The 25961-nt window shown below is 38.1% G+C and overlaps 1 protein-coding gene across 3 annotated transcripts in view; it reads right to left on the reverse strand.

The window, feature by feature from the left end:
* Positions 1 to 25961, reverse strand: part of runx1 (RUNX family transcription factor 1) — a 301136-nt gene that overhangs the window by 81987 nt on the left and 193188 nt on the right. For 2 of the 3 annotated variants that reach the window (XM_051927227.1, XM_051927228.1), the window contains exon 2: positions 11838 to 12091. In XM_051927227.1, the coding sequence (XP_051783187.1) occupies positions 11838 to 12091 (254 nt within the window). Of the gene's footprint in view, positions 1 to 11837; positions 12092 to 12579; positions 13786 to 25961 lie in introns of those variants that run through there. The other variant, XM_028800922.2, reaches the window with a different exon arrangement.

Here is a 25961-nt window from a genome sequence, read left to right on the forward strand (position 1 = left end):
ACTTGTAAGATCCTCATTGTTGAAGACCTGAGTGGCTGGACCAGGCCAAGGGGACTCCCACATAACACCTGGCTGTGGAAGATAGAGGGTAATTTGCAGAGGGTGGGACTGGACCGCGTGTCTGCCTGCCTTTTGCCAATCAAGATCCAGAGCTGATTCATCGTGTGGTGGGTGCGGCAATGCGCTGTACCAGTACATGCTCCCCAACCTGACCTGACCTGACTGGTGCTGCTTACTCTTGAACATGCTATACACAATTGTCCAGGAGTAAAACATTCTTGCATTACATCAATTGCTGCATTTCCCAGTGATGGACTTTTGCTGAAGGTCACTGCAAAACACAGTTTTACAGGAAGGTGTATTAGAACATCTATCTATGTAATGAATTATTATTATTATCTATCAAGTAGTGCCTTTCATATCTATCTATCTATCTATCTATCTATCTATCTATCTATCTATCTATCTATCTATCTATCTATCTATCTATCTATCTATCTATCTATCTATCTATCTATCTATCTATCTATCTATCTATCTATCTATCTATCTATCTAAAGAAGTGCTTCCTGGCACCTCCCCTTAATTCACACTGTTGTCCTCAACCACGGGATTCACTGTTAAGATGAAAGGATGTTGCTGAATCTACTTTATCGATGCCTTTGAGGATTTTGAAGGCCTGGATTAGGTCTCTCACACTGCTCGACACTAAAAAGGTTTAATTCTCGGAGTCAGTCACATTAGGTCATGTCCTTAAGTCCCATGATGCACTTGGTTGCTCACTGTCGCACAGCTTCAAGTGTTACTGTGTCTTTCTTCTACAGTGGTGACCAGAACTGCACACAGGACTCCAGCACTCACCATTACACCACTCATCAATATAACATAACATGACATGACATGACATAACACTGTCACATCCTGCTTCATCCAAATCAGAGTTGCAGACTGTCAGAGCTTATCTTGCACCTAATGGAATTTTAATCACTACGTGATAATTTTTCATTTTTACAATTTAATAGAAGCATATACTTGAATGAAGTTGTAACAATGGGTTATTAAAAGAATAAGGAAGAATGACTGAAGGTAAGTAAAGGGTTAACTAAACGCAGCTTGAGCACTCAAGGCTTTTTGCCTAATCTAGAGGAGCCACCAAGATAGTCGCTATGGTCAAAAAGAAGTAGATGTGTAATGAACACCCCCTTAAAAAAGTGAGAACAAACTAGTGAGAAGGTCCAAACACCCTGAGTGTGAAGGGGTGATAAGATCAATGGGAAAACTCACCCCTAATAATGAAGCAGTGCTTAGCATAATAGAAGAATCGACATGTATACAAAGGTACTGGTGGTTAAAGACGATTGGTTGAAATGATAGAATTCTGCATATTAAGAGTCAGGTGATGTGCTGTATTATAAGGCAATGGTAATAGAAATGGATAAAAGGGAATGAAATGTATGAATGATGGCCTCACTCCATGGACTGAGACATTTGTACATATCTATGCGCAAACAAAGAATCGTTCTGTATTTTCATCTGGTCTCTGAGAATGATTTATTTGAAAATAGAGGGAAGTGTTTCCCACAACACACTCTTCCAAATCCTGGTTCTTTAATGGCACTTTATGGTTCTTTATTGGGTTGTGTGGTTCCTCGTAGTTCCACTGCTTGACAAAGCACCATTTCCTTCTGGAAGAACACATTCTTTGTATATGTCTTTGTGCTTTGAAACAATTCCTAACATGTAGAACAAAAACCCAAAGCCTGAATGTATGGTGGGCTGCAGGACACGTTTCACTGGTCATGTTTGCCTCAAGCAGGGCCGTCTTAACACATGGGCATGCTGGGCAGTTGTCCAGGGGTCCCATGCTAATCTATGTATGTTGTGACTTGCTGAGTGGTTGTGTGTGTGTGTGTGTGTGTGGGGGGGGGGGGTTTATTGGGGGGGGGGGGGGGCTTTTCCCAGGGGCTCATATATGCTGTTAAGACGGCCCTGGCCTCAAGAGTCCTTTTCAAATCATGACCCATAATTCACAGATCTTTTACCATCTATTCATGGTTATTCACTGTATGGACCCTGCCAAAAAATTTAAATAAATAAAGATTCTTTCTGGAACCTTCATGATGGATGGGTCTTTTGGAAACCAAAAATGGTGCCACTTATGGCTATGCTCCAAAGAACTGCTCTGGCAGCTTTATTTTAAGAGTGTAGTTAGGTTAGCATATTCTTCCTGCGTCTCAGTGGGCTTTATCTTCAGGTATTTCACTTTTGTTCTCATTCCTCCAATGGTATGCTTGTTAGGGTTAGGGTAACCAGTCAGAATAATTTCTCAGTTGTGAATTTATTTCAAACTTATTGGAAATAACAGGTGTTACATAAGTCACTCCTACAACTCCAGAGTCGGCTTAACAGCCCAGAACTTTCCTGCAACCACCCACCAGGTCCTTTGCTGCCTGGTCTGTCTGTTTAATAATCCAACAAGGCTGGTGATTCCAGAGTCAGTGTGAGTCAGTCCTGTGATAGAACCTCGCAGAGCCACTGCTTTGACAAAGCACCATTTCTTCCAGGGAAGGGTTCTTTGCATATGAATTTGGCTCTTTGTGCTTAAAAAAACTTTCTAATATGTAGAAAAAAAGCGGAAATCTTTAATAAAGTATGGTAAGCCATTGACAGAATAATAAAACCTGGTTGGTCTGTGTTATTCAATAAGGCAAGAGTTCTTTTAAAATCATGACTTATTCGCAAATCTGTTACCGTTATGATTATTCGTTTTACGGAACTTGTTACAGATTAAAATAAAAGAGGGCCTACCTGGAGGACTAAGCCCGTTTTTCCCGTATCATTTGGTGATTTTTTTTTTCTGCCTACACGCGTTCCTAAATCTCAAAATGCACGCATTACGGTAAATACAAAGGGTCTAGAGAGAGTGAGTGAACTGAATTAAGTATATTCAATCATCATCAGTATTATCACCATAATAAGAATAATAGGCCTACTAACAATATTAAGAATATTAATAATACGATGTAGTACAAAGTGTTGCAGCGTGTCTGAGTGCCTCATTTATTTATGTATTGCTTTACAAAGTCCCCTTTCCTTTATTACTTTTTTTGAGTAAGCAATTATAAACTTTACATCAGTTGTCTTTAGTGTGGCTAAAGTGAAGTGACGCGGTTACGGGCGCAGCCGGCGCTCTTGAAGCAGGTGGCGATCACGTGCCCGAAGAGACGCTAACAGTGTCCAATGCTAACGCGATCCGGTGTTCTATGGAAAAGAGCAGGATTCACATAAACGTTTTATTTATTTATTTAACGTTCCACAATACCTTTCACACCTGCGCAGTCAATGATCGGCCCTTCGACTTGCGCTGTCCTCCGCATCGAATCTCTGAACTCCTAGAAGTCTCTGCAGTCGAGCGCTTACAAAACATTTATTCAGTCGAGCGATGCTAAAAGACCCCAATGTAAATACAGGCATGCAAGTCAGACATATTACATTCAGCGGAATAAAAATATGCCTCTATGGGAAAACTTCCACACGGTTAAAGTTAACTAGGGACTCTCGCGTTCCTTTTACAAACTATAGTGTGGCGCCCACTGTTCTAAATAATAATAATAATAATAATAATAATAATAATAATAATAATAATAATAATATCACCATTCATTTTCCGAACCCGCTCAATCGCAATCCAAGGCTGCTTAGTTTCTTCTCACGGTAGCAGACGCCAAGGTTGGAAGCGACCATCAACGAGATGCCTAGGGCCTTTCACACACTCATGCAGTAGTGTCTCGCAAAATCGTAAATTTACATTAAAGCAAAAAAAGCAAAGAGTGGAGATAAAAGCGAGGTGTGCAGAACGTGCCGACAACATTCGGGGAATTTTCGAACCTGCGATCATCCAGTGAGCTGCCGTGCCGCTGATTATCATACACGACAACTGCAATATCCTGCCATCGTAAAGCGCTTGCCGTTATTTATTTGAAATCCCGTGACAGGATTTAGTAACGTGGTGCTGGTACGATCATAAACTGGCAACGACTCGTCGCAGAGTTTTTGGTGAATGAACCCTTTCATGGACCATACTTTCCAGATTACTATTTCGTTTTTCTATATTCATTTTTGACAAGGAACGAGCTACAAATTTTGGCAGCGCTGTTGTCGTTAAGTAAAGGATCATTTTGAGAGGCGAATTAGATCATACTTAAAATGAGTAGGAAAAGTGCAACGAGTTTAAACATTACACATTTAAGGTAATACAAAAAATCTATTGCACGTTGATTTAATATAAATAATAACACTGAATTGAAAAATATTAAAATACATCATTCATTCATCAGCTCCCTCAGAAACGCTATAAACCGTTTTTTTCTTAGCAAGATTTCAGGAGTTGCAGCCCGAACACAGCGGAACAAACTCTAGACGGAATGACCACGCACGGATTCAGCAAGACATTCAGTGTCTCAGATTAACCGGTCGGCATTTCTGTGGACTTCAACAGAACATCAGAACACAATCTGAAGAATACACCGCAAAACACGCGCCACGCACACCCGTCCTATTATATGTACAGTACCGACAACTCCTCGATTTAAAGTAGCACGTGTGCACGCATTAAACTTATCTGTGAGCCTTATCAGAAAACTACACGGTGCTAGGACCTGTTTGCTAACGAAGATTCTTACAATTGTTAATACTACATTTTTATTATGTTTCAAAACCGTTTAACTATAAGAAACGCTTAACACCGTATTCAGAAAGAGATGCGCTTTAATTAATCAAACAGTAAATTTCTGCTTAGATTATTTTGTATGCATTTAATCCATTGTGAATTTACTGCAACGACAGAGATGCCAATATGCCTAACCTGCATGTCTTTAGAAAAAAGAACAAACTGGAGCACCCAGATAGAATATGCAAACTCCATGCAGGGAGGACCTAGAATGAGAACCCAGGTCTCCATAGCGGGAGGCAGCAGCGCTACCACTGCACCACCATTCTGCTACCCTATCATGTATATCTAACATTACCATTTGACCGACTCCTTTATCCAAGGCAAATTTGAGATACAATTGCTTAGTTTTTTCAATTAGAGGGCAGGCAAGTGAAGAGACTTGCTCATGGTCACACTCTGCAGGTAGTGGGATCTGAACTTGGAACCTCAGGGTTTGAAGTCAGTCTGTCTGTCTGTCTATCCGTCCGTCCGTCCGTCCGTCCGTCCGTCTATCTATCTATCTATCTATCTATCTATCTATCTATCTATCTATCTATCTATCTATCTATCTATCTATCTATCTATCTATCTAATTATATAAGTGCCTTTCAAATCTATCTATCTATCTCATTCCAGTACAGGAACATGCAGAAGGCACATCTTATCTTATTAAACCTGCTTTATCTATTTTTTTTTTGGTTCTGTTTATATCTTTGTAAACTCACACTGCTCACAGAATTATGCATTTAGCAGACTGAGTGACCTCTATTCATTTCATTAAAACACACAAAATGTGTGTTCTTTGTGCCATTATTTAGCATTGTTATTAATATTAATAATTATACACTAAATCCAAACAGCTTAAACAGTTTTATTGAATGCAGCGTGCATTAAGAATAATTGGTTTTGTGTAAAGTATTGTCAGTATTTTTAAGCCTTTACAGTTCAGGGAGACAGTAAATATAAAATCCCCAAACTACTATAGGATAAATAAATTCAAAATTTTAAACACACACATATGTATATAAAGGTACATCTCGGGTACAATGGGCTCATAACCCATTGTATCTATGAGCTTATTGTACCTGAGATGGTTTAAATGAGCTACAAACTGAATGAATAGTTGGAGGGATAAACTGATTATTTAAAACAAATAACCTACCAAGTTAAATTAAAATCTTTAAATTACTTCCTGCTTAAAAACTATATTCTGTATACAAGGTAACATTCCTAACTCTTTCCCTCTCTTGCTATATATATATATATATATATATATATATATATATATATATATATATATATATACACACACACTAGGGGGCTCTGTGCCCCCTACTTGCTTTGCTCGCCCACCCTCGAGTTTGGTTTTCTAGGTATACAATTTTAAGAGATTGTTATTTTCATGGGAATTGTCACATATGCATTATTTTCACTTTTACTTTAAAACTTTAGTAAAAACAATATGTGGAATTAACTTTTCTTCGAGATCGCATTGAATTTTGATTCCGTGTTTGGACTTACATCGTGACTGCCTGTGAGTGAATATCGTTTCTTTCTCTCTAATAAGTAAAACGACTTTTTCGAATGTTTGTCCACGTCCTTTCTTTTCGCTTAGTCGTTGATGTGTCACCTAGAATGTATAAAATTATTGTCCTGATAAAATTTATGAGAGCTGAGAGCGCAGGAAGTGTGTCTGACAAAAGCATTCACACGACTTGAGAGGTTAGGCGACTGTGGTCTTGTATGAAAATAGTTGTAAGTATGGCGTGACTTGAAAGAATCTCATGTTAAAAGTCTCCGTCTCACAGGATTTCATACTACGGCAGCGTTTTTGGAATCTTTCAATTCTCGCTGGCAACATCAATTAGACGATCTACAAGTCTCTGACTTACAATGTAAATCTGATCAACATATTCAATCTCTTTTCACTGTTCCGTTATTTCACCGAGTGACGATTTCTGTTTGTTTGCACTAATGAGATCTTTCCTGTCCTTTTTTTGAGACTTTGAATTTTCGTACTTCCATTATCTCTAACCTGCTGTGCATGTGTACCGCGCCAACATTTTTGAATTCTTTACGATGTTCTACTTTGTCATCTACTCTTTGTTCCTTATTTCCGGCCCCGGGCGTTGACTTTTCTCGCGGGATGTATAAGTGTCTGTCTGAGTAAATCACCTCTCGTCTCCTTCCAAGATTTTTTTTTATAACAGATATATATATTATATACTGCAGTGGGTTGGCACCCTGCCCGGGACTGGTTCCTGCTTTGTGCCCTGTGTTGGCTGGGATTGGCTCCAGCAGACCCCCGTGACCCTGTGTTCGGATTCAGCGGGTTGGATAATGGTTGGGTGGATATATATATATATATATATATATATATATATATATATATATATATATATATATATATATACACACTGCATATGAATGAAGCAAAAATATGAAGTATGAAGCAAGAAAAGGCACCTTAATACACACAATATGTACTGGGAGGGACACAAGAAAGTGAGCATGAACCTGTAATAGAATAAATAAATGAATATCGTACGATAATTATGCCCCTCAGTTTCTCGTTTATTTATTTGTTTCTGTTAAAGATGTGAACTTTTGGCTTTTATAGGTAACAATTTTCTAAACAAATTAGTGCCGTCAGTATAATGTTGAACACCCCATAATAATAATCATCATCACTTTTTTTGGTTCCATATCTTCCATATAAATTCATACTGAGTTTTTTATTATTATCATTATTATTCTTATTAGTAGTAGTAGTAGTATTAATCAAAGTATTTTCTCGGCTAGTCCCATTGCTGGCCAGGTCAAGACGCAGGTTCAGTTTTCTGCGGTGCGTATCCACGTTTATGTGTGACGGGACTCTGAATGTGTTAAGGAACTTCCTGACTATGTGAATTGTATTTAAAGCGGCCGCTTTCTGTAGTTTTGTGTGCATATTGTTTCTAATATTATTATCATTATTATTATTAAAACTAATCAAAATTAAATGAGTGCAACTGGCCTACTGAATTAGTAGAGAAAGAAACTGCCAATGTAATAACTATCACCAGTAGTGGGGGGTGTGATTGCTGACTTCACACGTCTACGTTTTTAATTCACCCATTTTCAGATGCTGCTTTATCCCTTTTCAGCATTTATCATATTTTCAAAGTGAAGACATAAATAAATTAGTAATGAATTCATGTACATTTATGAATCTAGAGGACATTCAGTCTGCCAAGATGGCCTCCTTTCCTTTGGACCCCCAAACACTCTGCTGCACTCCACGTCCTGATACTTCTTATGCAATTTATTATCTCGACTGAGTCACAATGACATTTTTATACCCTCTAATTTTGCAGTGACATTTCTTACATGGAGTTTCCCTCGAGTCTTACACAGAAGAAATATCCTCACAGTTTCAGTCCCCTTAGTCTCAGCTCTACGGTGGATGGCTGAGCGATGAAGATGCACTTTGTGCATCAGGCTGATTTTATAACAAAGACAAACAACAAGCATCTAATGTTCTTCTGCAAAGCCATCATCAAAGATCTGAATATTATCCAGGCACTTTAAAAAGCCTTTGAAACTGTTTGATGTAAACTGTGGTCAAGCTGACCCTTTTGTTTCCCCCCTTGACGTTATGAATAAGCTCTACAGCATCCAGACATGAAGCATTTTCCACAGCTGCTTGAGAAGGTGCCATATTTATCAAAGCCCCCCCACCCCAAACTGGATGTAACGCTGCCACACACTGTCTCATTTGCTGGTGTGTCACTAGTATCTGTTCCATATTGAGTAGGAAGGACCCTCACCACAGCACACATCTTTCTGTTTAAAATGACATATGCTGTTTTGTGGGTGCAAACATTTATTTGGTTTGCACTGATTTGACAAAATACCAGTGGCTACCCACCTAGTAAAAGTAAAGCCAAACAAAACCACTTCAAGTGGCATTCAGGGAATACTGGCTGCCGCTCCATTAGGTGAACTTATGTAACAAACTGCCCCGCAAATGTAAAAAATCCCAATTTGTGACTCAAGGCAGCAAACTTTAGGATCTGAAATGACCCAAAGGGCTTCAATGACCACTACACACAAACATCAGACTTTCTCCATCTTGACCTGACACCTGTCTAAAGCTTAAGACGTCTCACTTAGCATACGAGAAGCGGTTCACTGTGGTAGAGGGGGAACGTCAAAAAACAATACTTCTAAAACACAATCAACAGTAAATGTTAAATAACAATCTGATAAAATCCTTGGTGGAATCATTGGAAATTCACGAGAGCAACAAACCACAGCCAGCATGACAACCTTTATTATTCCAATAAAACACACGCTTAGCCATCGTACTTGAATCATGGCAGACTCATGTGGTTCAGGCAACAAAACTTACAAACTCAATTCAGCATGCGATGGAACTGAGTATTAACAGCAGCAGTGACAGTCGAGCAGTTTGACGGTACTCCGAACGACCCAGTCAGCTCGGAAACACAATACGCACATTACTTCAAACTCATTTTGTTGTTTGCCTAAGCGTGCTTCCACTGCTCTCTTCCTTTTAGTCATTTGCAGCACCTGCTCGCACTTCCCTTTCTTTTGTTAAGTTGTTCAACAATATCAACGTAAAGGTCGGTGGCCTGGTTTTCTAACTGGATGTGCAAAATGCATCAAATTAAATGTGCCGGGGTCAGTCGACTGAACAGATAAATCTGATCACTTAGCCTCCAAAATAACGTCCACCGGGAAAGAGGGTAGGCACTGCTCCAATCCATACTGCGTTATGAGGCCCGGAAATGACATCCAATAAGACTGTTTAAGCGGCTTACATTTAGTTTACGAAAAAACAAATGTTTTACATGTGTCATGGAAACGAAAAGGGGTCATACAGTCTGATAGATGTGAACTTCAGTTAGCAGGGACATTTGAAACAAACAAATCAATAGATAGATAGATAGATAGATAGATAGATAGATAGATAGATAGATAGATAGATAGATAGATAGATAGATTTGAAAGGCATTTATATAATAGATAGATAAATATGAAAGGCACTATATAAGATAGACAGATAGATTTGAAAGGCACGTATATAATTAGATAGATAGATAGATAGATAGATAGATAGATAGATAGATAGATAGATAGATAGATAGATAGATAGATTTGAAAGGCATTTATATAATAGATAGATAAATATGAAAGGCACTATATAAGATAGATAGATAGATAGATAGATAGATAGATAGATAGATAGATAGATAGATAGATAGATAGATAGATTTGAAAGGCATTTATATAATAGATAGATAAATATGAAAGGCACTATATAAGATAGATAGATAGATAGATAGATAGATAGATAGATAGATAGATAGATAGATAGATAGATAGATTTGAAAGGCATTTATATAATAGATAGATAAATATGAAAGGCACTATATAAGATAGATAGATAGATAGATAGATAGATAGATAGATAGATAGATAGATAGATAGATAGATAGATAGATAGATTTGAAAGGCATTTATATAATAGATAGATAAATATGAAAGGCACTATATAAGATAGATAGATAGATAGATAGATAGATAGATAGATAGATAGATAGATAGATAGATAGATAGATAGATAGATGTGAAAGGCACTATATAACAGATAGATAGATAGATAGATAGATAGATAGATAGATGTGAAAGACACTATATAACAGATAGATAGATAGATAGATAGATAGATAGATAGATAGATAGATAGATAGATAGATAGATAGATAGATTTGAAAGGCATTTATATAATAGATAGATAAATATGAAAGGCACTATATAAGATAGATAGATAGATAGATAGATAGATAGATAGATAGATAGATAGATGTGAAAGGCACTATATAACAGATAGATAGATAGATAGATAGATAGATAGATAGATAGATAGATAGATAGATAGATAGATAGACTTCAAACCCTGAGGTTCCAAGTTCAGATCCCACTACCTGCAGAGTGTGACCATGAGCAAGCCTCTTCACTTGCCTGCCCTCTAATTGAAAAAACTAAGCAATTGTATGTCAAATTTGCCTTGGATAAAGGAGTAGGTCAAATGGTAATGTTAGATATACATGATAGGGTAGAAGAATGGTGGTGCAGTGGTAGCGCTGCTGCCTCCCGCTATGGAGACCTGGGTCCTCCCTGCATGGAGTTTGCACATTCTCCCGTGTATGTGTGGGTTTCCTCTGGGTGCTCCAGTTTGTTCTTTTTACTAAAGACATGCAGGTTAGGCATATTGGCATCACTAATTTGGGCACAGCGGGTGCTTGGTGTGTGTGCTGGTGTGTGCCCTGTGATGGACAGGTGCCCTGTCCAGGGTTTGTTCCCTGCCTTGCACTCTGTGCTAGCTGGGATTGGCTCCAGCAGACCCCTGCAACCCTGTTCATGACAAAGCGGCTTTGAAAATGACCGACTGACTATAAAATAGATATATATATATATAAAGCACTATTAGATAGATAGATAGATGGATGGATGGATGGATGGATGGATGGATGGATGGATGGATGGATGGATGGATGGATGGATAGATAGATAGATAGATAGATAGATAGATAGATAGATAGATAGATAGATAGATAGATAGATAGATAGATAGATAGGTTTAAATGCTGCTACTGACACTGTGTGGCCCTGAACAAGTCACTTCACCTGCCTGATGTGCTCCAACTGGAAAAAAGAAAGAAATGTAACCAATTCTATGTGAAATGTTGTAAGTCTCTTTGGATAAAGGCGTTAGCAAAGTGAACATGATAATAGGTAGATATGATAGGCACTATAAAGGTAGATGGACGGGGATCCGATAGACAAATGTATCAGAGGTGGTGAGGATTAGAGGCTCTTGGTATCACGGACACTACATTTCTCGTTCTTAATCAATGTTAATTAATAGACTAAACTTAATTATTAATAAGCAGTATTGATGTTCAGGTGATGTGGGCCGTAAGTTTTCTGAAAATATGGGTATAAAAGTAAAGCAGCAACGATAATAACAGAAAGGGACCAAATCAGCATTAGTACTATATAATACTCTTTAAAAAGCGTTCAGGATGGTGAAAAAGAAAAGAGTGCCCGAACTTACTTTAAAGGCGATGGGCAGCGTCTTATTGCACCTCCAGTGGTTTGGCAGGACAGAGCACAGAAAGTTGGGGCTGTCCGTCCTGACCAGCTCCCCCGGGTTGTCCGCTAAGACCTCCACGATGCTCCTGTCCGCCACGCGCAGCTTGCCCACCAGCGCCACGCTGTTCTCCTGCCCCGCCAGAGGAAGCGCTTCGCTCATCTTCCCGGGACTCAGTGTGGTCGAAGGCGGGGTGAACCTGCGTCCCGGAGCAGCATCTGTACAGGAAACACAAAGTAGAAAGGCCCTTCAGCCCGGATACGTTCATCCCTGGCATTGTGCCATGCGGTGCTTGTCAGCTATACTTTATTTTTCCCCAAAGGTCCCGGCTGGACCAAGCTGAAAATCAAAGGCAATGCAGATTACTACACACAAACGTTATCGATGAAAATCTTTACAGAGCACATGGCAAATGTACAAACTGTGTTATCAGCCGATTGATCACGACATCACTAACTGGTGACATATTTGATATATGGAGGCATTGCTCACACACTCATACCATTTGTGCGGGTGTGCGAAGGACAATAGACTTTGCAGGTGGATTTTTATTAAGCTCTAATGTTGCGACATGGTGCATTCTGTGGTTTGTTCTACAAAGTCTCTCGTGAATGCACTGCTTTACTTGCTCATAATGATCACAAACAGACACACACACACATGCACAGACGCTCAAAATTGATACATAAGTAAAAGATCTCCGTACCGTATTTCGCATCCCACAGGAAAACCATGGCTGCTTACTTCCACTTTATTCCACCTGTTAATGTCTCCCAGTTAAAGCACAGAAGATCGCCGTCCAGAAACCTCTTAAAAAACTCTGCCAAGCATTTGGGATGAACGGCTCGTCATCTGCAGGTAAGTTTTGTAAGCCTTTTGCTTTAAATTGAGTCAAGAGTGCTGCGGGGCGAATAGAGTTTTGGGCGAGTCGAGCCCCGCCCACTTTCTTGTTAGCTGTAGATCTGGGACCCCCTCCCGTTTTTATCTCTTTAGGTGCGGGCACTGAGGAGAGCGGAGAAGGATGGCATCACAGCTGCACGCACTCCTGTTTACAACTGCCGATCTTGAAAAAAAGAGCGCACGCGCGCGCGCGAGAGAGAGAGAAAAAAAACAACCGTCACAGCTTTGTGAAACTTAAAATGGGAACAGAAAGCCCCCTAGAACAGAAGTGGCGACGGTGAGTCATCAGCAAATGGCACGACCAAAGTAGGGAAAGCAACGGCTCCTTCCTGTGGCGTCCTGCCCACGGCCGGATCTAAAGGGCTCAGCAGGTGGAGCAGGTACTAGTCCGATGTTTTTCAGAACACCCTCCTTGGGTCCGATGGGAGTCTTTCTCCGTTTGGTTCCAATGGAAAGGCCAACAGTCCCTCCCGGTAATAAATTCGCAGTTCATCAATTTGGACCACACGATCCACAAGCCACCTGAGAAAGGTTGGACACCCTCGGACACTACTAATCGCGAGACCTGGCACCAACACCTCGCTCCTTGTGTCCTCTCTCGGCAGTTTTTTTTTTTTTTTTTTTATCCCGTAGGCTCACACGCTTCTCCACGCAGATCTATATGAATGAAATTGCCTGGAAGTGAAGTCACTTTTACTGTCAGCGCGCTCTCCGAAGGAATGCGGATTTGCATACACCGTGCGAGCGCCACAGCTTCGAGGAGGCGGAGACTCTTCCAAAACGGGGCGGGGTTACCGCGTCAGCCTTTCGAGACGCTACCTCAATGGGATGCTTAGGGTTTATTGCTGCCCGCGGCATGCAGAACGATCCGGGAAGGGAAAGAAACGTAGCTCCCGCTACCATGAGAAGTAAAGGAGAGGGGCAGTGCAGTTCAGCCGAATCTGAATGTCTAGGGCTTTCGCATCCGCTCGTATTTTTGCATCAGGACTGCTTTCTCCGCCCCCCTAAACCCCCATCAGCAAAGTGATTGAGCCTTTATAGACACGTGTGGGCGTACTTTGAAACAGAGCACCCTTTCGTAGCAGGTGAGGCATTTTTCGATGTGTAAACTATACAAATAAACAGTAATTATTAAGAAAAAATCGGACTCGAACTCTGGCTTTTGTGCAGTTGTCCCAGCATTCACACTCGCAAGTCCCATACCTCATGCCTCGCGACAAGAATAGCGTATCTTTGGGTTTATTAAATTTCAGATCCTGTATTAGAAAATAAGGATGGAGGCGTCCAACCAGCATCACAACCAGTGCACATTTGTAGCTCACAGTACACATTTAAACGCCACATTAAAATGAGTCATTGGGAATTCCCCCTATCCTTAGCCATCTAACTCATGTGAACTTCCGATAAGAAATCCAGCTGCTGTCCCGTAGTCCTCACTAGCAAAACCTTTTGTCTCCTCAAAGAAAGCAAGGTGCCTCAGATAGGCCCGATAGTTCAGAGAGATAAAGTTTAAGAAACATCTTAAATATCTATTTCGATACGCCATTTATGCGGTTTTCATTTATGGAGAGCCTTTCACTGAGAGCTCTATAGAAAACACACACTGAAGTTATTAACTACAATAACAAAATCTGAAAGAAAGAAAGAAAGAAAGAAAGAAAGAAAGAAAGAAAGAAAGAAAGAAAGAAAGAAAAAGCTTCTAAAAGTATATGTACTCAATGGCCTGCAGGGGGCAGCAGATAGCTTCGCGGAGAGCACGCTTTGATCGAAGTCGTCGAGGCTTTCCTGTTTTCGATTCTTTTATTTTAAATTGGATTTGTTATCCATTGCCTTTTGTTGTCAAACTTTATTCGTCCAGTTCTAAATGGAGTTGTGTAAATCCTTGTTGTCTTTTGAAAATTAAAAAGATGCACGATTCGAAGAAGAATGTGACATTTCGGGACTGCACTGTTTAAAATACTGGACCCGAAATGGCACTTTACTGGGTTGTGTAGTTTCATTTCGGGAGGAGTTCTCTGTATATACAATTGAATCTTTAGGCGTTCCTAATATGCGGACAGAACAGAAAAAAAAATGTATAGTAAGGCTATAGTAAGGCTATACCGCATGCAATACATTGTGGTGTATTGGTTTTGGCTTTGGACCTCAAACCCTGAATTTGTGGATTTAGATCTCGCAACTCACACTGTCTGATCCTGAACAAGTCACAAAACTTCTCTGTGCTATAATCGGAACCCATAAAAAGAAACGTAGCCAACTGTATCGTAAATGTTGCCAGTCGCCTTGGAGAAAAGCGTCAGTCAGGAAAAATAAACGTGCCTAGCTCGACAGTATCAAGTCAGGAAAACTATTATAGGCAGCAGTCCTTTTAAAATCAAGAACATATTTCAGTTTTTCAAACCTGCTATTCATTTCTTGTGTAGTTGAAAAACTCGTTACAAATCTAAGCAAATAAAGGTTCTTTGGGACATTCATGTGGATGGTTCTTTTGATAGCCCAAAATGGTTCCCCTATGGTATCGCTGCTTCAAGAACCACGTTGGCACCTGCATGACCGCTGTAACCTCGGCAGGGAATGTCATAATTTCGTTATAAAGGAGAAATTAAATGGCACGTAAAAAATGAGCGTGAATGTTATGTACATTATCTTTATAATACTTTGCAATGTATTCAAAAATGTTGACGACTTATAACTGGGCAGATCACCCATAATAAGGCAGTGCACTGCTTGGCTGTTATTATTTTCCAATAAAATGTCATTAAAATGTAGTGAATAGACAGTCACTTGAATTACACAGGAGCGGCTCTCAACGGTGGACGGGGCGGTAGTCCACCTGCTTTTAAGAAACTACATTTAGAAACTATTGCTGCTTTATTACTTGGCTGGTGCTTTTATTGAAGGCGAATTTCAATATTTGAGATGTAATTCTTTTCTGACATTTTGAATAGGAGCACAGGTTGGTTATAAGTGACTTGCACATGTTCAAACAGCGTCAGCAGGATTTGAACTCACAGCCTCAGGACTTCAAATCCAAAGAATTAACCACACTATCTATCTATCTATCTATCTATCTATCTATCTATCTATCTATCTATCTATCTATCTATCTATCTATCTATCTATCTATCTATCTATCTATCTATCTATCTATCTTATATAGTGCCTTTCATATTTATCTTTTATATAAATGCCTTTCAAATCTATCTATCTATCTATCTATCTATCTATCTATCTATCTATCTATCTATCTATCTATCTATCTATCTATCTATCTATCTATCTATCTATCTATCTATCTATCTTATATAGTGCCTTTCATATTTATCTTTTATATAAATGCCTTTCAAATCTATCTATCTATCTATCTATCTATCTATCTATCTATCTATCTATCTATCTATCTATCTATCTATCTATCTATCTATCTATCATTTTTGTGATCTGCTTATAAGAATGAAGTGCATGCGCTGCTCTTCACAGAACAAGTCGCTTCATTGATTCCCGTGCGCACCAGAATACTGTGATGGATGGAGTGAAGGCCTAAGTGTTTATCTCCTCAGGTAGCAAATGGCATTGCTGGTCATCGTTAGAGATATTTTTTGAAATTTTTATATCAGATTCTGGTAGGGTCAATAAAAATCATGTCATCGCCCCCACCCGTGTCTAGGCGTGCAGAATTTCATCACTTCATTGTTTTGTGTTGTTTTCTAATTCTGTGGCGCAACCGTGCACACCATTATTTTGTAATCGCATCTCCCTCCCAGTAATTCAGTTCTCGTTTGGACTAAATATAAAAATGAACGTGTTATACTTATTCAAATGCACCCTGTGTATTCATGAAATTAATTGCTATCCTAATTTACATTATGTCTCTTGTTTGCTCGATGTGCCTTACATAATAAGGGTGCACTTTCGCATACCGTTTTCAATAATTGGATCTCGCAGTAATTCAATTCTCTTTTCAACTATGAACAGGTCATCTCACATCGGCTCATACTTGTTCAGATATATCCAATTGACACTCTTATCACAGTATTCATAGTGTCTTGCTCTTGATTCCTGAATTATTTTTGCTCGATACTCACACACATATTGTGTAACTCCGCATACCACATTTTTGTAATTGCATCTCAGCATAATTCAATTTTCTTTTCAGGTACATGTAATAATGAATAAGTCATCCCATCTCATCTTCAAATGTACAGACAAAGCTTCATATCATCCTTGTATCGTTTTTATTAATTTCTCGGTATCGCTAGTGAAAAGTCAAGCAAAATGACTCCTTTTATTGGCTAACTAAAAAAATTACAATATGCAAGCTTTCGAGGCAACTCAGGCTCCTTCTTAAGGCAGTTTGTAATACAGAAACGGGAGCTCCCTGTGTTTATATACACACTATGGGCAATAGAAACAACATTGGTAAAATCGGTATCTCTGTATATTTTATAGCTTTACATTAGACAAATAAACTTCGATTCGGCAAAATTACAATATTGCAATGAAAAGAAAAATGTCATTTATCAAATTTGCACTGGGAAAAACGAGCTGCTGTCGTCCAATATTGAATATTATGAGTAAAACTAAAATGCTCGAGGAAACTTAACGCTATAGTTTTCAGATTCGGTTTACTCGTACTGAAACATGCTGTCTGTATTATGTTACGTTTCATTCCAATTGCAGCCGAAATGCAAAGTTAAATAAAGGACGGAATACCAACATTTTTTAACAGATTTTTGTATATTTTGTGTACTATTCTCTGAGTTTAAATAATTATATATTTCAATTAATTGTTATTTTTCGGGCCGTGTGATTTTATTTGATTTTGGAAAATAAACGAAGTATAGTAAATCATAATCAGAATTTATTGGCCAGGTAGACTAAAGTGTACTAGGAATTTGTCTTAATAGAATTTGGGCAACATACAAGGACAACACAGAACGCAAAAGATAAATATAAGAAGACAAAAAACGTGTAAAAGTTGAATAAGATGTGCAACATGCTATTGAAATAACGTAGTTTTCACGATCATGAAATGGTTCAGACTGAATATGCCGATTAATCTGATCGCCCACTGTCCTGATTTGGAAGAAGAGGGTTCAGATAACGGGCGGATGGGCATTTGAGTGCTGTAAGTGTTCGGGGGAACTCTAACCGAACGCAAAACGCCTTCACCCAAGTGGGATTGCGCTAACTTAACATTTAAAACGCCCGTGTTTTTCGGGCAAAAGGAAATAAATTGTCATCAACGGTGAAAATGGCTCGAAGAACCTTTCAACTAAATAAATGGTGCAATTCAGCGGCTAAACAAGCAAAAGTGCTTCATTTAACGAAAGTGACGGTTCGAACCGCTGTGTTTAATTATACGTGTCCGTCTTACGTCGCCCACGTTATCGGCCCGCCTGGCCAGTGCGCCTCTTTTAGTGGTTTAGACCAGCTGTTGGCGGCCTTCTACACCGTTCTAGCAAAACAAAACAAAAGAAAAGAAAATAGAAACAAATCTAACAAAAGAAAGAAAGAAAGAAAGAAAGAAAGAAAGAAAGAAAGAAAGAAAGAAAGAAAGAAAGAAAGAAAGAAAGAACTACTTACACCACCCGTCTTTCTTTGAAATAAGAGGGTTCTGATAATGGACGGACGGGTATTAGGATCCCTTATAATTAAAAAGATAGTAACAGGAATCCGAAACTCTTTTCCCTATAGGTATAAATAATGGGATTCTCTTAATATTACATTTAAACGTCTTTTTCTTCAGGCAGAGAAAGAAATGCTCATCGATGGCGAAAATGGCTCGAAGATCCTCCGAAATAAATACATTTAGGAATTCTAGTAAAAAAACAAGTAAAAGTCTTCCATGTATCGATATTGACCCTTCGTTCTGCTGTCACTGCGTATTCGTTTCAGCCCCGACCCGCGTTATTGACCGACCCAAGTGCCCATAGAGTGGATCTCTAATAATAATTTCTCTGATTTTAGTGTTCTGGGTCTACCAATATTATAGAAATGTGACCATAAATGGTCCCACGCAACACCTTGCGAAAGTATTCACACCCTGTACTACAAAGAAGAAGAAAACAAAAAACAAAGAAAGAAAGCGCTATTCATCATCAGACCTGTGTGCCCGGACACTTTTACTGTCCTTTCTTATCAGTCAGCTGTAAAGTTTATCACAGTATGGAGTCTCCGATTAGACGAAGAAAAGGATTCTGAGCTCTCTGCCAAAAAAGAAAACGGAAAGGAAACCGAAGCAGTTACTAATAAGTGAACTGGTTCAATATTTAGCTAACGTTATACATGGCACTTATATTTAATAATAATAATAATAATAATAATAATAATAATAATAATAATAATAATAATAATAATAATAATAATAATAATGTGTGAAATTTGATTCAATTGTTCAACAACGTATTGTGTGCCTTTCCCGCTTCATTGAGAGACATTTAATCTTATACTGTTTGTGATTCATTCATTTTTCCGAACCAGTTCACTTCGTTACAGTTTTACAAGCAGCTGGTGCTCATACTTTATTAGAAATAACGGTTCTGTAATGACCATTTCCTGGGGTGTGCTTTTACATTGCTTGACAAAAAAATAAGGTTTCTTTCCTGTTTGTATACGAAACTTTGAAAAGGTGCCTAATATGTGGAGAAAATAGAAATCTTTAATTATAAGTATAGGCTACCTATAGCAGGGTAACAGAACAAGAAAACCTGCACTCAGTCTATCTATCTATCTATCTATCTATCTATCTATCTATCTATCTATCTATCTATCTATCTATCTATCTATCTATCTATCTATCTATCTATCTATCTATCTATCTATCTATCTATCTATCTATCTATCTATCTATCTATCTATCTATCTATCTATCTATCTATCTATCTATGAAGCACGTTATGGACCTAACTTTTTTTTCCTGAACCCTTCATATGGATGGATAGTCCTTTTAGGAATTAGAGATGGCTGTCTCATGGTATCACTCTGTTACCTTATACTTTTAAAAGTGTAGCAACACTGACACCGCATTAACAAACAGAGCAATGCCACTCGTGGGAGAAGGAGTGACCAAGAAAAATAAACCAGAAGAACTTGAACCCACAATCTTAAAAATTAAGGGGCCAAAGTGACTCTGCAGAGCGATACTATAGGGGAACCATTGTGGTTTCCAAAAGGACCATCCATGTGCAGCTTCCAGAAAGATTCTTATATTTAGATCTCTAACAGGTTCCATAACTACGAAAATAACAGATTAGTTAAAAAAAAGGATCCTGATTTTAAAAGGACTCCGCTGCATTCAGTTATCTTAATCTTTTAGTGTTCTGTTAGGTAGCCTAATATACATACATGCTTTCTGTTTTTTCCCTTATTAGGACCATTTTCAAAGGCCAAAGAACCAATTTATTATACAAAGATCTCTTCCCAGAATGTCAAGCAGTGGTTTTATGAAGAGCCACCGAACCCAGTAAAGAACCACTAAAGAACCAGTATGCTTAACAATGTAGGAAGAGAATGAAGGCAAAACTAACTGAATGCTGTAAAAAAAACCAGTGCCATCGCAATATATATATATATATATATATATATATATATATATATATATATATATATATATGCAATCAAATATGTGAATTTTTAAATATCAAAACCTGCACATAATAAAGGAAGACACTGTCTTGTAATCACGACATACTATATAACAGATGCTTTGTAGACCTCTTATAAGTTTTATTTACGTTTTAATTTTTGTTTCTTCACGCATATTCCGATTTTAGTTTCTCTTTCATAAATACAGTGTTTCAAGTATTAAAAAAACAGCTGTCCACAACAATTCAGAGAATTTAATTATCATTACTTGAGTAATTTCCAAATAACTATCAAAAGTGTAACCAAAACGCCTCCTTCATTTAACGCCTCCTTTAAACATTCGCTTATTTTTTATTGTTATATTGCATAATTCACTTCACAGAGAGAGGGTTGTTAATATGCCAGACCTGATCACATTTGCCGTTCTCTGCTCTCATAAAATGGAGTGTGTTACAGAATCAGGAGAATGTGGACCGATCAGACATCACTGGCGCTGAACGTGCAATGTGCACTCACAGGTTTTATGGACTTTTCACGCGTTCCCCTTTTTTTGCGAGTATTCTGTTCACAAAGCGTACTGTAGGTTTCTTCCCGCTTTCTAAATAAATAAAGAGAAAAGCCAAGCAAAATGACACCTTTTATTGGCTAACTAGAAAGATTACAATATGCAAGCTTTCGAGGCAACTCAGGCCCCTTCTTCAGGCAAGATGGAATCAATTATCAATTATCAAATATCAATTATCAATTAATGTAATCAGATTACATCTTGCCTGAAGAAGGGGCCTGAGTTGCCTCGAAAGCTTGCATATTGTAATCTTTCTAGTTAGCCAATAAAAGGTGTCATTTTGCTTGGCTTTTCTCTACATTCATAATGGCTAACACGGTACAACACCCTAGTACTATAAATAAATAAATAAATAAAAATGATCAAAATATCGGTACCTCTAAATGTGCGAGTAGAGTGTGGCTGTGAGTTCAGATGTATACTGCGACTAGCAGGCGTCTCATCAGGGCTGGTGGGGATGGTGGGATTATCACGGGACAGCAAAGGCCATGGAGCAGGCTCCAGAATAAATATATAAAGACATAAAGGTGGGATATCTGGCGCCTTGTTTGAAAAGTCTGAATGAAGTAAATTCACTCCTCTTAAACAACTCACAGGGCGGTTTAATCATAACAGAAATGAGAAATATATAAATACATAAAAGAGCTCAGGTTTTAGTATTTACTGTAACATATATATATATATATATATATATATATATATATATATATAGTTAGCGTTGTCACATTTGCAGTTTTGTGCTTGGATCGGCAAAAACAAGTGCTCGATATAATAATAAATTAACTACTGAACATTCACATTCTGTTCCCTGGGTTTATATAAAATGTATTCATGGGTGTGGTAATATTTACTTTGCATTGTTAAAGTATTCATACCCTTAAGATTATAACTGCAAAAGAAAATATTCATTTTAAAAAGATGTGTAACATTCATAATTAAGGGGCATTTGAAAACTTTCAAAGTCTAAATATACAAGTGTAAATAAACTCTGCAAAATAAAAGTGCCAAAGTGTTTTTTTTTTTGTTTGTTTTTTTGTAGACAGGTTTATGAATAGCACAAGATAACAGCTTTGTGAAATCACACTGGGTCCCTGGTTTTAAAAGGACTCTTACTTAATGTAATTTCACCGCTGAGGTTTTCTTGTTAATATTCTGCTAGGTAGCCTCTAATGTACATGAAACATTTCTGTTTTGTCCAAATGTGAAGAACTTTTTTTAAAGCTCTCAAAACTCATTTTATTTGTAAAAAATAAAAATAAAATAAAAAAATAATCTCTTACCAGAATTAAATATTTTTTCATCAAGCAGTGGAAGCACACAACACAGTAACGTGCCATTTTAGAACCGTGGAGAACACGGAACGATGCAGAGTAACAAATATCCCACTCATTCATTGCATAACGGGCTCAGTCAAACTATGTTGAAAACAGAGATGGAATGTTAATGATTCTATTCACTTAAAAATACTCTCATACCAATTTCAAGGAAATTATGACACTTTTACAATTAGGTCAAAGCTGGCAAGATGTATTTGTTCAGACAAACAAACATAGATATATGCAGAGGTAAACGTGAAATAACACATAGATAGAATAATGGCACAAAGAACACACATTTGGTGTGTTTTAATGAAATGAACAGAGGTCATTCAGTCTGCTAAATGTATAATTCTGTTAGCAGTGTGAGTTTACAAAGCAATAAATGAATAGAACCATAAAAAATAGATAAAGCAGGTTTAATAAGATAAGATCTGCCTTCTGCACGTTCCTGTACTGGAATGAGATAGATAGATAGATAGATAGATAGATAGATAGATAGATAGATAGATAGATAGATAGATAGATAGATATGAAAGGCAATATAAAGTAGATGATGACTAGATATGAACGGCATAACTAACTTACATAAATAAATGTGAAAAGCACTATATATAGTCATGAATAAATAGATATGGAAGGCACGATAGATAGATAGATAGATAGATAGATAGATAGATAGATAGATAGATAGATAGATAGATAGATAGATAGATGTGAATGGCACTATATAATAGATAGATAGATAGATAGATAGATAGATAGATAGATAGATAGATAGATAGATAGATAGATAGATAGATAGATAGATAGATAGATAGATAGATAGATAGATTCTCGGAGGCACACGTGCCGTTAAATAGCTAGATGTTGTACCCGAATAACGGACATTAAAGACGGTTGTTGAATTTCGGTGGTTTTCCAATCTTTGGAGCACCACTAGAAAGTAAGTTTTGACATCGTGGCCGCTACGTCTTTTGACTTAAAACGAGCGACAGTACCCTCACATTGACATTACAGGTAGAATATTAATTTATTTATTTGTTAACCCAATCTGAAGAATAACTACTCGAGTGTTATTTAGCACGATTTGAACACTGCAGTAAGTATGTCACTGTCCTCTGCATACACGATGTCGCACTACTCCTGTTACTGCGGCTGCCACTACTATGTACTTTGACGAAGAGTATATGCGTTCCATTTTTGTAAAAGATTATTTCACTTGTATACCAACATTAAATGAACGTGTTGTTCAGGTGAATCTTCTGCGAGCCTTTAAATCGCCCTCTAGGAGTCGGTTTTCATTCGTGGTTGCGCCATACTTGCAGGGCTGCGCACGCCAGCCATAGCGGCTTCGGATGAGGCAGCTCTCCCCAGCCACAAGCGCACCTCAAAGCGAGTCCTTTCTCCGCTTAACAAGGCTTTTCTTCATGCACCTGTCTGCTTGTGGCGAAAGGAAAGGAAATCAACTCGACATGAAGGAAAGCTGTGGTGCACCTTAGGGGCAGATACCGCATTAGCTTGGTTTAGACAAAATAATAAAAAAAACCCTCTAGTAATCCTAAAGCATTTCAATCGCAAGCTATTGCCTTGATTTAAAAGAGAGTTCAGAAAACCGATTGAAGGAAGGAGAATTGGATGGGTGGTTAAAATAATTTTGCATTTACTGACGCCGCGATTTGCTACGACAGAAATACACTGGACACGCACACACACGCACAAACCCTCTATGTTAAATAGCCGTAACTCAATTTCCATCCACCCGTTATCAGACCTCCATAATCCGGTGGGATGAGACAGAATTTATGGCAAAAACGGGCCCAAAACCAAAGGTTCCAACTCAGTATAGACAGTTGGAGTTGCGATCTCAGGGCTCTCAGGGATCTGGAGCTGTATGGCGACACTTCCTCACCTTGTCACTCTCAAGCATTCATTACGACACAATTGTGCTTCAAAGTTGCTTTGTCCAACAGTTTGGGCAGTAGTCACGAGGGAATATCGACTTTACAACATTCGCCGCAAATGAGAAGTTATTTTTTTTGCAACAAAAGCATTCATTTTGCAAACATTAAAAAATAAGACCTAATTTGCTGGTGAAAACAGCGTCATTCAGGAACATCTGTGTTATCCGGTGGCCCCATACATTTGACCCATACAAGATACGCACTGCTTTAAAGTGGAACTGCTCTTCTTGTACTCAATTCCATTATTTTGAAGAACGTGACGTTACTCAGACCCTAACGACAAGGGGCTACAAAATTTTGACTCATAACGGGTGCCACTTGTGTAATAACTACTCTTTACATTAATATCGCGCTTTTCTCACTAGTCGAAGCGCTCTCGGGATCCGAGACGTGAACCCGTGACCTGCTTATTGTAAGGCAGCAGCGCCACTGCGTCACGCTTAATACTGTACTGTCATTTTCACGATCTGCACACCTCTGTTCAAGTCCATCGAACAACGGACTGCACGGTCATAGCTCATCTAACGATTAATGCTGCGTCGCGGCCGCAGGAGCCAATCTAGACAGCAATGAGCGCAAGTTAGGGACCAAACCCAGACGGGACGCACCCAGAGACTCACATTCTCTTAATTTAGAATTTACAGTTGATGCATTAGGAAGAAAAACAGAATATGCACAAGGCAAAATACTCAGTGTTAAACGCCATCATGATACGTATAAACCGTTAAATGTAAATTGAGACTTCCTGTAACACTGGCGATTATATTGTGTACGCCTATGAAAACTCGAGAACCATGACGTCCTCGGCCATACTGCGTAACTGCAATTTAAATCTCGTGCTGTTCAGCCTTCAGTACATTCAACGTGTTACCCTTTAAGTTCATGTTGTACATTACTTTTTAAATCGAGGCCCCGTTCGATCGTCTCTTTAGTATGTAGTTAGTATTTTTAAATTAATCATGACGGCAAACTCAATTTCACAAGCTGATTTTACGCGCGCAGAGATAGAGAAGTGAAGGCAGTGTCTCCTATCCGTTACTATGTATAGAAGACGAGCAGAGCGGTGCCGCAGCGGTTAGTGCTACTCTTCTCCGGACTCGGTTTGAATCTCGTGCCTAGTCGTTGACTGTGTAACAGTTTTCACGTTGTTCCTGTGTGTTTGATAGATAGATAGATAGATAGATAGATAGATAGATAGATAGATAGATAGATAGATATGAAAGGTACTATATAATAGATAGATAGATAGATAGATAGATAGATAGATAGATAGATAGATAGATAGATAGATAGATAGATAGATAGATATGAAAGGTACTATATAATAGATAGATAGATAGATAGATAGATAGATAGATAGATAGATAGATAGATAGATAGATAGATAGATATGAAGGCACTAGATAGATAGATAGATAGATAGATAGATAGATAGATAGATAGATAGATAGATAGATAGATAGATAGATAGATAGATAGATATGAAAGGTACTATATAATAGATAGATAGATAGATAGATAGATAGATAGATAGATAGATATGAAGGCACTAGATAGATAGATAGATAGATAGATAGATAGATAGATAGATAGATAGATAGATAGATAGATAGATAGATAGATAGATAGATAGATATGAAAGGCACTATATAATAGACAGATAGATAGATAGACAGATAGATAGATAGATAGATAGATAGATAGATAGATAGATAGATAGATAGATATGAAAGGTACTATATAATAGATAGATAGA

This window comes from Erpetoichthys calabaricus, chromosome 4 (genome assembly GCF_900747795.2).
Source record: "Erpetoichthys calabaricus chromosome 4, fErpCal1.3, whole genome shotgun sequence".
Classification (NCBI taxonomy): Eukaryota; Metazoa; Chordata; class Cladistia; order Polypteriformes; family Polypteridae; genus Erpetoichthys; species Erpetoichthys calabaricus.